The sequence below is a fragment of the Clarias gariepinus genome, chromosome 1 (genome assembly GCF_024256425.1).
Source record: "Clarias gariepinus isolate MV-2021 ecotype Netherlands chromosome 1, CGAR_prim_01v2, whole genome shotgun sequence".
In the NCBI taxonomy this organism is placed as follows: Eukaryota; Metazoa; Chordata; class Actinopteri; order Siluriformes; family Clariidae; genus Clarias; species Clarias gariepinus.
Window position 1 is genome coordinate 12,870,013 of NC_071100.1, and position 14,433 is coordinate 12,884,445.

General features: G+C 35.4%; 1 protein-coding gene across 1 annotated transcript; it reads left to right on the plus strand.

Moving 5' to 3' along the window:
• The first annotated feature begins 8,625 nt into the window (after window positions 1–8,625).
• Window positions 8,626–10,386, plus strand: foxq1a (forkhead box Q1a). Its single transcript, XM_053492762.1, has one exon. The coding sequence runs from the start codon at window positions 8,758–8,760 to the stop codon at window positions 9,730–9,732; it is 975 nt and encodes a 324-aa protein (XP_053348737.1). The 5' UTR covers window positions 8,626–8,757; the 3' UTR covers window positions 9,733–10,386.
• Window positions 10,387–14,433: the final 4,047 nt, after the last annotated feature.

A 14,433-nucleotide genomic window follows, 5' to 3' on the forward strand; every position in this document is an offset into this window, starting at 1 on the left:
TTTCACATGCAATGCCAAAAAAATAAACATATTGTTTTTCAGTTTTCTTTATAAAAATATGCAATTTGCTTTACACAAACAGATTTTAATACCATCATTTCAAAATCATGTAATTTTTTTACGAATTTTTTTTTTGTTGACAGAAGTGATTCTGTCTGTGTTTAAATAATTTATTTCTTCTCATGTGATAAAAAACTCTCATAATGTAAATCTGAAATGCGATTCTCTTTTTTCTGTTGTGCTTTTTTCTCTTTTTTTCCCTCAGGCAAGCGTATAAGGGTTTTCTTCATTCCAGAAAATTCTGCATCATTATAAAAGAGCAGTTGTTCCCTCTTTGCCTGTTTGAGTGTTTCAGTTGTTAAACCAACAGTAAAAGTCCAGATTAACTGAATCTATGAAAAGATTTATGATGGTGGTTTACATTCAGAGATCCCGATGTATGTCAGTTAATTTGATGGCAGTACCGTAGATTTGTCACTCACTCACTTCCTGAAGTGTCAGGTGTAAGACTTAAGCAGCATGCACTTATAGGGAATTCCATAAGAGTTACAGATCTCAGTGCCTCTGACATCTTCATACATCAGTTCCGTCAAACATGACACGAAGGATAATCCAGCTTAGTTTTAACCGCTCTCGAGCTGACGAGACAAAACAAACAGCTTTACACATATTTGAGATAACTGATCACCCTGTTTGCGTAGTCTGAGTTATTTTTAGGGAAACATGTTTATTTTATGTCAGTGATTATGAAAATAGCTGTGATGCTTGAAATTTGTACATGTCACGAAAGGTGATTTTTACACTACGAACAGTTGAATCAAATAACTCTGTCGAGACTGAGTCCTAAGTGAATATTTATATTTTTAAAACAGAAAATCCATTCTATCCATGTAATACCCTTCTCTTTGCGCTGGTGTGTGTGTGTGTGTTTGTATGTGTGTGTGTTCATAGTCTCTGTTTTCTCTCATGCGTCACACCCTGAAATGGCTAAACAGTTTTCCTTTGGAAACAAAGAAAAGCACTGTGTATGAGCCACTGATACACTGTGCTATAAAAGTGTTTACACCACACTGCTGTCTCAATCCTGATTGGTCGGTTGATTAATTTTCTATATTGGCACCTTTGACAGTGGCTTGAGCTCTAATTTGAATAACACGTTTATATCAATCAGCCATAACATTAACACCACCAGAAGGTGACTTGAATAACATTGACTATTAATTATCTACCAATAAACCATCTACACCCTCGGGGACCATAGACCAGTTAGTCTTGTCCGATCTCACAGAAATGCAGCAGAAACTGGCAAAAAACATAAACACTGGCCATAATAGAAAGGTATCAAAACACCCAGCATGTGCGTGTTAATCCTTCACTTAAATCATTGAACTGTGAAGAAGAAGAAAAAAAGATGGATGAATAAGGAAGGCTGGTCTTAGGGCTGAACTATAGAATTATGTGATATAAATATCGTGATAAATGTTATCACAATACGTTTTTAGATACACCATCTGGACAAAAGTATTTGGGCCAACATGCAATGACATTGTATCCAAATATATAAACACTTCAATATGGAGATGGTCTCTCATTTTGCAGCTTCCACTCTTCTGTTTTTTGGAGTGTTTCTGTTCGAATTCATGCCCATTCATTCTGTAGAGCATTTATGATGACAGACACTGATGTTAAATGAAAAGGCCTGGCTCACAATCTCCATTCCAGTTCATCTCAAAAGTGCTCGATGGGGTTGAGGTCAGGGCTCTATGTTAGGGCCAGTCGAGTTCTTCCACATCGTGGAACTAATTAAACCAAGTCTTTATAGTCCTTGTTTTGTATACTGTTTCCACAAAGTTGGAAGCATACCTCGGCTTGCTCATCAGGGACAATCTCATAATCTCATTATTATCTAAACACATTTTTTCTCACTCATAAACACTTCCATAATTTTTCTTTTCATTTTGTGAAGCTGCTTTGGGACAATTACCATTGTTAAAAGCGCTACATAAATAAATTGAATTTATGAATATGAATATATGAAAGCATGATGTCTTGGTATGCTAACGCATTAAGATTGTCCTTCACTGGGGATAAGGGGCCTGACTGAAACCACCTGAATTTAATAATTAACAGGTTTGGACAAATACTTTTGTCCATACAGCGTAGCCTATCCCATGAGACTTAGGGCACAAGTTGGGGTACACAATGGACAAGGTGTCAATCCTTCGCAGGGCACACACGTACGCACACTATGGACAATTTGGGGAGGCCAGTTAGCCTAATCTGCAGGTCTTTGGACTGTGGAAGGAAACCCACCAAACATGGGAAGAACGTGCAAACTTCATGCACACAGAGATGGGAATCAAACCTGCCCAGGAATCAATCCCAGACCCTAGAGGTGCAAGACGAGTGTGCTAAGCACTAGATCATCGTGCCGCCTTAATAGATGTTACATTTATTTTAAAATTTTGAAAATTTATCATAAAAACTAATTAAAGAAGCTGGTAGTATAAACACACCTAAACAACTGTTACAATTATGTAGTAATTCTTAAAACCGTGAAATACAAAAACAGTTTTTTAATTGTTTTATTTAAATTATACGTTTTATTTTTTTAGGTAAGTAAAAATTAAATGATTAGTCTCAAATAACTTGGAAGTACCAAATAAATAAATTTATAAATAATATTGAAAGCAGAAAACCTTTACATAATTGGGACGGAGGTGGAGATTGAAGAAAGCTGTAAGTAAGCTATAAATAATCTATGGTCCAAAAACATATGATCCATATATATAATAATGTAATAAAATAATTTTGCAACGTCATGTGTAATATTCCTCGCCATTGTGGCTACGTCAAAATTCGACATCAGAATCTGGTTCCTGCTATCGATTGCTGCGTTCTACTTTTGTCTATCCTATGTCTAGTTTGTTGATTTTTTTAAATTGTCATTTGATTTGATTTATTACTTATTATTATTTATTTTTATTCACAAGTTTTATTGCAATTTTACATTACAAATCTAATTTGTTGCCAAACATAACTTTTAAGAGTACTCATTTCTTAAAGAACTGATAAACATGGTACTTTTTTTTTTTTTGGGCCCTACACCCATCATTCAAGTCATTCTTGCCTATATTTTACTTCTTTTCATATACAAGACGTAAGTGAACACAATGGCAGGTGGATCATGTCACTCCCAACAAAGCACCTCATTCTCAGTAAAAATTCCTTCACTCTTGTTTTTGGAGCAACATTTTAATGGGCTTGGAATTGTGAATTGTGTCACAGAGTGGTGTACACATTAACACAGTGATCCTGCCACGCCTTAAGTCCAATCAACACATATGATGTGCGACAGAAGGATAAACACAAAGAACATGAACATGTCAAACCTTTGTCATCGTGATACAAGATTACGGTCAACAAGTGGCTCTCTAAAAAACATTGACTTCACCTGAGCTTGGGTGTCATCTGTGGTGAAAACAGATTACCCCACTGAGCCGCCCTCTCATTACACCACACACACACAAACACACTAAAAATGCACATTGAGGACACTTTGTGTACTAGATAGCAAAACTAAGCACCTCTGTCCATGTTTATAAACCTCATATACCTTGACTATAATATAACTCAAACTTCCCTTTCAAAAACATACATCACTTAGTATAAATCTGAAACAGAAGAGTTCGTTGCTCTTCCTCGTTTGATCAGCCTTGACTCTCATCTCTGCTCGTGTGTACGAATAAGAATGCCGTCAGTCAGAAGACAGGAATGCAGACATCGCTTCACATTGCTACACCAGCGCACAAGATAGCAGCAGCCTGTGAAAAGAAATGTGAGGATGGTGCCATCGAAAAGGTCACAACCTTTTTGTGATCAGGGTGTGAAGCGTTTGTACATGTTTTCTTAAAGGCATGCCCAGAAACAGCCAAACGCTTCCTGCTACCACCATTCCGTCAAATATTCAAACAAACAAACAACACCCTGAAGTCAGGTTTACACACAGGCCTCATGATTTTCTGCTCTTTTAACTCAGGCATCTAAACATCTTCAATTAAAAGCTTCTAAATCGCTGAAAAACTAAAACAACCTGAACCATTCATACGATTCACTTCTACTCATGTGTGATTCTTTTTTTTTATACATGCTTCATTTACGGAATTTGTAAACATTTACAGTAAATTTATTATTTTAATAAAAAAACGAATAAATAATGGTTTATTTATTTTATAAAATAAACGAATAAATAAATAAATGAATAATATAATAAATAAATAAATAAATAAATAAATAAATGAATGAATGCATGAATAATATAATAAATAAATGAATAAATAAATAAATAATGGCATTTTAAATATTTTTTTTACATTGGGTTTTTGATGATTTATTTATTTTTAGATGAGATTTTTTTAAAGAAATGATTTACAGATTTTTATGTCATTAAAAATTATTGCTTTATTCTTACATGACACAATTTATTTAATTCTATGTATTTTTATCTAAATGATTTAAATATTTTCATTTACAATTTTCACATTTAGTTTTAAAGATAATTATTTGTTTTAACAGTTAATTTTTAAAAACTATTTATTTAATTTCATGTGAGAACATTATTGTATTTGCATTAATGATTCACATATTTTAATTTTTAATTTTCTTTTTTATAAATAATAAACTTATTTTCACAGTCATGTATTTTTGTTCACATAATTTTTTTTCTCCATACTTCATTTGATATTTTAAATGATTGATTCTTTCTGTATATGCTTTCACATAATAATATTTATATGCCTAATTTATTTTCAGATATGGTTTTAACATTTGACTTTTAAAATTCATTTAATAAAAAAAAGTTTTTTTGTCTTTTTTTACATGATTCATTCATTTTTATGTATAATTTTCATCATATAGAAAAAAATATATTTTAACATGGTATTGATTTACACTTCTGGTAATTCCAGATATTATTTTTAATCGTAATTAATTTTACAGGGATCCCCACCCACAACCCAAGCAATTTATTTTTTTTACATACTTTTATTTTTTCATTTTTCCATGTGCTGATAAAATGTGCTTTTGTTTTTCAAGATGTTATTTTCTGGCATGATTCATTCATTTTCACACGTGATCTCATATTGTTTACATGATGCCACAAGTGTTTATGTGGTCACTTTCAGATCATAACAGGTTGAAATGTACCATCATATGTTCTTCATGTGTTGTTTACATACTCACATCAACATGAAAATGAAATGTGCGTGATTTGGTTACAAAAGCTACAAAGGGTAATGTTTGGGTTAGGACCGGGTTACCACTCGTATGACTTCCTTTTGTGTGAAATCAAAAACAAAATCCAGCCCGCATGCCCTCACTTGTTCAAATTTGTACAAATCTCTTACGAAATCAAGTTACACACTCTAGATCAAGCCAACGATTAAGCTATTCGATACATTCGGAGTACTGAAACACAATATCCTGAGTTCATCCCTGCTCTTCTTCTCGTATCTATAACCTAAATTCACTCGGGGTTAAAGTGCATATTGTTCAAAAACAATCCACATTAAAAACAATGGCGTGACAGTGTGCGATTAGCACTTTACCACATTTGCTGTCTTTCATAAGCCCATGAATGTCACAAATGACAAAACGCATGTTATTACTACATACACTTGTGTCAGACGTTGCTACTGTATGATATATCACAGTCGTGCCAGGGCATGCACACTCTCTCTTATTTCAGACACAGACTTAATGCAACAGTTATCTACTCCTGTTTGGTTTTCCTTTTTAATACATATACTGTACTTTTTACTGTATACATTGGAAAGAAAGCAGTGTATATCTGTAAGTTCATCAAACTGGCAACAAAACAAATGAGATAGTGTTCCCCTTCTTCTGAAAATGAAACAATCAGTTATAGAAGTCTACATAGAACACTTAAATATTATATTTAATTATACCAGAGGAGCAAATATATTGGGCACAACCATTTCAATCAACCTCGTATGTCTTTCTTTTCAATCAAAAGACATTTTAAGTCATTGGCTTTTGATTAATCAACTGGTCTTGTTCCTAAATGAACAACTCTTTGTAAATCTTCATCCTCAATTCAAATGTCTTCTGAAGCCTTTGAAAGTCTTTGAAAGCCTTTGTCTTAAATCAACAAGCCTTTTTAAGTCATTATTCCAATCAACAAGTCTTTAAGTCTTCCTACGTCTTTGCTTTCAATTAACAAATCTTTGCAAGTCTTTGGCTTCAAGCAGCCAGTCTTCAAATGTCTTCATAAGTTTTCGTCTTCAATCAACAAGTCCTTGTAGGTCTTTGTAAGATTTTGTAAGTCATCGTAAGTCTTCATAAGTCTTTGTTAGTCTTTATAAGTCTTACCCAGTCTTCCTGTCATTATAAGACTTAGAAATTAAAGACTTTTTAAAAACTTGTTGATTAAAGACCAATACTAAGAAGACGTACGAAGACTTGTTGAGTGAAACCAAACACTTACGTATGAAGACTTTTAGATTGAAACTGAATACTTACGCCACCGCCTCCCCACCCCCAACCTAAAAAAAAAAAATTGAAAAGAGTTCTTTCAACAGTCCTTATCTTCCTAATGGTGCACTTGTACCTCTTCTCCTGACAAAGAAAGAGTCAGCCAGTCTATATGGAACCCTTAAAGATTATATGTAACTGCTAATTATACCAGAAGAGCAAATATATTGAACACGAAGCAATACTAACCATTTTTTAGGATTTAAAAGTTTTAGCTAAATAACCCTATGTTGTAAGGAAAGATTATTTGTAAAGCTAAGTGTTTCTGCACTGAAGGCCAAGGATCATTACTTTGAGTGTTTATACCTCCACTTTTCCTTATACACTCTCCTCTTATACAATTCTGATTTACAATTATATCTAAACATTTTTTGCTATACTTTTTGCTATACTAAACAGTTTTGCTGCACCTTGTACACTCTTCCCTCATACATTTTTTTCCCATACACTGGTCTATGTCCATTTTTCCACTATCCACTATCCTGATACATTAGTGATTACTCTGATACAGACGGTGCACTTGTGCTGCAAATTTTATCGCTTTTCCTGCTCGATCAAGCCCAGTTCAATTTAGAAAGCCTATTAATTAGCTGATTAATAAAACCGGTCGTGCTGAGGGCAATAAATGTGCAGAGCAGGAATCCTCCAGGACAGGAGTTAAATACCATTGGAATACCCTTTTGTTTATACATTCTTCCTTATATACTCTTCCATACACACTATTCTTTATACATTTTTCCCTATATAATATTTACTCTTTTCTATATAGTGTACTTTCTTGCTACCATTCTATACACACACTTCCATATACAAACCTTCCTATACACTTTCTTTCTGCCACTGTTCTGTATACACTTTCGTAGACTTTCCTTTTTTTTATGTTTACAAATCTTTTTATGATAATAAAAAGAAACCATCATGCTTCAAGTGTATGTACCTTCCTAAAAAGGGCTCTATGTGGAATCTTCTGTGATAAGGGGAATATATTTCTTCAACACCTGTTGCTCACAGTGAATGACAACCAAAGGCCACATAAAGGTTCAGGATTTTATTTCAAATAAGAGTAGCTTGTCCAAGACTCCTTGGATAGTCTATGGTCAGGTGCTTCATTTTTAAATCCATGTTTGGCATAAAATTATACAGATAATTAATAATTTTTTATTGTTTAAATGGTAGATGAATGAAACTAAATAAACAACTATTTTTTTAAATACATTGGTCGCAATCTTTAAGAAACTTATGCAGAAATCCCTATGCAGATAATTAGAACTATTAAAATTTAAAGTTTGCATGTTTTTTCAGGAGGTTTATCTTTTTTTATTATTATTCTGGTTTATTTCCTTTATCAAAATAATTAATCTGTTTTCATAAGTAATAAACACATCGGATAAAGAAATCAAAGCTAACCGATTGGGACAAATTCTCCTCCAACCTGTCGTGTCCATCCGTTATTGACACAAGATCTGCCTCCTTTTCAAAAGTTGTAACTTAAGCTGAACACACAAACACACGCCCGCGTAACCTGCGTGGTGACCTCTGTTTTTTCCACACCTTGTCTGCACGTTATTCTAATCAGTAACCATGAACTATTTTCATATGAAAACAATCTTTTAATAATGTTATGTATACACGTATAAACCGGTCCAAATTCGTCTGTGTACAAGTGAACCAGGTAAGCCTTCTCTCTCACCCCCCCCCCCCTCCCTCCCCTTTCTTAAAAATATGTCTGGTAAGCGGACGCCACCTGCTTGTGTTCCATGAAATTCCTGCTCCGCACAGGTGAGTGCTCAGGTGAGGCAGGTGATCTAAATAAGCAGAATTAATACATGCAACATCGAACACCAGTTTATTTCTTTATAGCAATGCTGCAGATAAAAAGGCACAGTATTTTATCTGGTTGTTTATCGTTAATTTTTTTCTTTCTTTTCTTTTTTTTTTTTTTAAAGTGTTCCTTTCTTCTGGTAAGTCAGGTTGACTGAAGCTCGAGGCTCCGCCTCCGTAGGCAGGTCTGGAGGTGTCGGAGCTCTATATTAGACAGCTCTCTTTCACATAGGATGTGTCCTTTCACTTGCGCAGGTAGAGCTCCAGCTGCTCTTCCAAACTCTGAGACGCTTGATCGCTAGACTGGTTGGTCCGAGTTACAGTGAGCACCAGGGATTTAACTTGTCTTCTTCTTTTTTTTTTTCTTAAACTTTTCTTCCGACCATGAAGCTGGAGGTTTTCTGCGGCGCGCATCACCACGCGAAGGCGCAGGAGACATGCAGCGATGCCGAGACCAGCGTGCCGTCCCCGCTCTCCGGGGAAGACGAACTGGGCTCGGATGGTGACTGCGCAGCGCACAGCCCGTGCGCACCTGTCGCGTCCTCCGCCGCCATGTCCTCCGCGGGGGCGCGCATCGAGGCCAAGGACAAGGGCAAGCCGTACACGCGCAGACCAAAGCCGCCGTACTCCTACATCGCCCTGATCGCCATGGCCATCCGCGACTCCGGCTCGGGCCGCCTGACGCTCGCTGAGATAAACGACTACCTCATGCGCAAGTTCCCGTTCTTCCGCGGCACGTACACGGGCTGGCGCAACTCGGTGCGGCACAACCTGTCGCTCAACGACTGCTTCCTGAAGGTGCTGCGCGACCCCTCGCGCCCCTGGGGCAAAGACAACTACTGGATGCTGAACCCGCACAGCGAGTACACGTTCGCCGACGGCGTATTCCGGCGACGCAGGAAGCGCATCGGGAAGAAGACGGGCCGGGAGCAGGACGAGAGCGCGAGCCGAGCCTCCGCGGACTCTATCAGCGCGCCCTCGGCGGCAAAGTTCACGAGCCCGTTCGCCATCGACAGCATCCTGAGCCGACCCTTCCGCAAAAGGGAGCAGCCGGATGACCAGCGCGTGCCAGAGGACGTCGCTGCAGGCACGTGGCCAGGGCGCGCTCCCGCACCGACGCCTTACGTTACGCGCGGAGCACCGCTCCACTCGCTCGATGCGAGCTCCGCGGTGCACTGCACCCTCCGCTCTTACGGCCTGATGGGCGTCGCGTTGGAGGACTTGGCCGCCGGAGTCCGGCACGACAGAGACTTTCTCAGCGTACCTCGAAGCTCAGAGCGTCTTCCGGTCCCGAGGGTCACACCGTCCACCAAAGTCGCAGCCTTCCACCCGTTTCAAATAGACTACCTATTATCCTAATGCTGCGCAGGACATTGTTTCATCTGGCACTTTAAACGCACTGTACTTGCTTTTAGACTTTAAACAGAATACATTTCACCAAGAAGTTGCCAGCGGTGCACTTGGGAACTTTAGTAAATGTAAAATGGAATACAAGCACAAATACAGGAGATATTTTGACCTGTCAGTAAATAATGTTGTATAATAATGTTGTATCATGTATTTATGATGTTCTGTTGGTCATTTCCCTCTGTGTGTGTGTGTGTGTGTGTGTGTGTGTGTGTTCGGAATGATGCTGCAAAAGGGATTTTTTTTTGCCTCTACTGAAATATCACTTTGCTTGCTCTGTCGACTTTAAAAAGCAATGATAGCAATGTTGTTGTTTTTTCCTGTTTTAATAATAATAATAATAATAATAATAAAAAAGGTCAGTTAAAAGGTACAATGACAATCTCAGCTCTGCCTGTAAACTGCACAGGACTGCTAATGTCTACTGAAAAGAATGCATGCGATTTTTTTTAATGAGCAATAAATGTTTATTTCTATAGCAAAGAAAAAATACGTGGCAAGTGATTTACTTTTGTATGAGACATGTTGTGAAATACAATGTTGACACTTAAGAAACGAAAGATTACGTAATTATATAGCTTACACCAAAACATAAAACAACAAATGAACTGGAGAAGAAAGCAAAAGGTTGTGTGTGTTATTATTTTTGTTTGTATTTAGAATGACTAATTGGCATTTTTGCTGAGAATGTAATATGTCAGTTAGATATATTCCTAACAAAAATTAAAAACAAAAAAATCTTAATTTGTACTAATATAACATCGAAAGATTAAAGCAAAATTACGTAGAACAAAACAAAATATAATACAATATAATAAAACACGAGACAATGTAGTAATAACAAAAGGTTATCTAACTGATATATACTATATTCTAGTGTATAATATTATAATTGAGTTGAATGTAGTCATATCCTAGAAAAAAAAATAGGACTTTATATATACACAAATATTTTTGCTTATGTTTAGTTGATCAAATATTTAAACATATGATTACGAATTCTAACTAAATCTACACTTTTGTAAGACCCTAAATGGTATGTATTTCACTATAATATGATTTTTTGAAAGGTGGAGGTTGAGGGTGCAAGCTGCTGTCCACGGTCCTGAACTCCAGTCAGGGTCACAGCCATTAATTCAGACGCTTTATTCGTAAGATGATCTAGTTTAATGAGGTCACACTAGACATTTTTAGAGATGCGTTCCCCACAATGCCATAAAATAATAAAATGAGAACAAACTCACTTAACTTAAATAAAGCATTAAAAAAATGTAAAAAATTCTCAGACACGCCCACTTTAACAACCTTCAATTAAAGTATGGGTTTAACCCGAATTGACTCTGAAGTCACGTGATCACCAACGCAACCCCATAATAATAAACATCTTGGAACATCTGCAAAATACGGATTTGTATCAACAATGTAATCATAACAAAATCTTATATATCATACATATATTCTTGACACTGACAGTCTTACGTGCTATAATGAATTTGTCTTGCCACATAATCTCCTACTAATTCATATATAATTTATTAGGATTAGTCTAATAATAACTTGCCCTTACACCTGCCTAAGATATGACAAAGGTAAAATAGATTTAAACACATGTTGCACTTAAAATAAAACAAACAACAAAATTCTGCCTTAAAATGCAAATACTAAATATTAAAAGACATAAATATGTAGGACAAGAAAACTGAATAAACAAAAATGAATACAAAGTCACATAAGTAATTTAATACTGTAGATATTTAATATTAAATATTTAGCTAAAATGTTAGATAGATAGATAGATAGATAGATAGATAGATAGATAGATAGATAGATAGATAGATAGATAGATGTAAAGTATACGGAAAAGGAAAAAAATATTCAAGCAGTAAAATAAATAAAGAATATAACAAGTAAATAAAAAAATACATAACAAATAACATTTTGTGATGTGCAAATGACACATCCAAATTTGACATTCCAAATGTACATACACAGTGTCACACATTATGTTTCGCCACCTATAGCTTCATTGGTTCTTATTTATATGTAACAATTAGTCCTCAGGCAGCTGGAGCTAATATTTGGTGAAATTTATTCTTTAACTATTAAAATCTAAGACAGTAAAAGAAAATAAGATAAAAAAATAAAGTAATGAAGAATGACCAACCGACTATGATGCCCAGAAGCAAATAAAAGAGTCTAGGCAAATTTAGAACAAATTAAAAAGGAGAAACAAAAGGAACTAAAAAGGTTAGTTGCACCTGCTTTTCTTAAACCAAGAGTTTGTTGATTTTATTTTTTCTATTGAGTTTTTGATTAAAAGTTTTATGTTTGCGAAAAGATGGTAACCTGAAGTGAAAGGGTCGTCATCCTCCATGACAGCTCTAAGAACCATTCTTTCAAAAGTTGAGAAAAAGGCCATAGTATAAGGAAAGAAAAATTCACAGATTAAATATCCTGGTCATTTAGTACATTCTCATTTTATGGCTTATAACATTGCTGGGTCGAGGTGTAACCAACTGAAGCAACCCTAGATCATAACACTACCTCCAGACACTTGTACAATGGACATTTTGCATGATCGCCACTAGGTTCTGGAATTGGATCAGTCTAAACTCATTAGACCGCATGATCTTTGTCCATTGCTCCACACTCCATTCTTTATGTGCCCTAGCAAATTAAAAGCTTTTTCTCTGGTTGGTTATTTTATTCTTGATTTCTTCCTAAATTCCTTCAGCGATAATATTATCATGCCAGGTTTTAAGACACTTGTTGCACATTTCTTAGTTTTTTATTTTTTATTTTTATATAGCTGTATCTCCTTTGTTGTTTTTTGTTGTTTGATGCAGGGCAATAATTTGACCTTTCTAAAATGGTGACTTTATTTTGGCCAGATGGTGTATTTACAGAGGTTGTAAGGCAGAGAGGGGTTGTTGCATGAGGAGAGAGATAGATAGACAAACAAAAAGACAGAAAGTATAATTTTTATATAGAGAGAGAGAGTAAAAAAGAGAGAGAGAGAGAGAGAGAGAGCATATAAATAGATAGACAAATAAATAGATAGATAGATAGATAGATAGATAGATAGATAGATAGATAGATAGATAGATAGATAGATAGATAGATAGATAGATAGATAGATAGATAGATATTTTCATTAAATGTTATCATAATAAGGATCCCACAACAGACTTTAATATTTACTACTCTTTGTTTTTCGAATTTATCCAAAACATTAACTTCATTTGTATAAATGTGAGCAATAAAGTTTAATTTCTGTTGAATTAACACTCCTGCAACTGCATATATTAGTACTTCTACACCTGGGTACTCCTTATTGCAAGAGCACAGTTGAGGAATGTTTCACATGGTAGATGTTTTTTTTTTTTTTTCATTGTTAATTTCCTGCATGCAGTAGCCTTAGTTATGTACTAGTGTATAAGCTGAGCACTGCAAGTAAGGTTATTAGTTTACAAAACCAGGTGTAGGCAAAGGAACTGCACCACGTGACTGGGTTGGTACAGGTGACCATGAGGCTGTAACGGAGAGTCAATGCTGCAGCCTACAGGTAGTAATGAACAGCACAATTTAACGACGCAGGAGCAAATAAAACCACTTGTTTACCTTTAATTACTGTTATTGATAAAACTCAGAGAATCACCAGGATTGTTCATTCATCACAGGCATTTCCTTTCCGCCTTAAAACAACTAGTAGAAAAAATCTTTGTATTTTAGTCTTTTATATTCCTCTCTTTACGCCTATAGGTGTAGAGAGATGAATATAATGTGCTTTTAAAGCTTCACTCTCATTATAGCTACATACAGTACATATCGACGAGATGATACATTTTTATTTTGTTAAAGCTTTCTTGTCTAAAACAAGAAACAAAAACAAACAAAAAGACAAAAATTTGATTTTCTTCAAAACGATCATCATCTCATCATGTAATTAAAAATATTTATTTGTGAAAATATTATATAAAAGCTACATATGTGCACATAGCTTAAACGATGGTTATATATATTTTTGTTTTTCTGTGTTATTGTTATAGGAGTACATTTTAGGGCAAATGACGCATAGGTCGGGTTTCCTATGCGTCTGGGTGACTCACATCCTGTTTGATGTTGGCCACACCCACATATGTGACGTCATATTTAAATAATTGTATTCTATCTATCTATCTCTCTATCCCAATATTATAGCCAACACATAAGCATCTCTATAGGCAGCTAATAAGGAGTCTAATAAGGACTCTTCATTCAGTCAACAGAATGTAATTCATGTTTATGCGCCGGAAATGGCTCATTCCACTGAGTGAGGAAATATGGGGGAGCTGCATTCATCATTCAAAATAATCGGAAATGGGCCTAGGGCAACATATTTATTTAATCTTATCTCATTAGGCTACTTACTGAAAAATGTTTGGCAACTATATTTAAATAAATTCTATGGCTTTATTTATGCTTGAGGGAACACATATAAGCTTCATTTTCTTTCGTGCTTAACTTTTTTTTTAATGGAACGACTAAACTGCACTGAGTTTATTGGAAGCAAAAGGAGGACAAACGTAATCTATCAGTTTTAAACAAATTGGTATATTTATTTGTTTATGTTCTATTATAAACAGTGTAAGAGGGGGAAAAGTGGAGGGAAAA

Coding starts and splice junctions, on each gene's coding strand:
- foxq1a (XM_053492762.1), top strand. CDS start 8,758: ATGAAGCTGGAGGTTTTCTGCGGCGCGCATCACCACGCGAAGGCGCAG.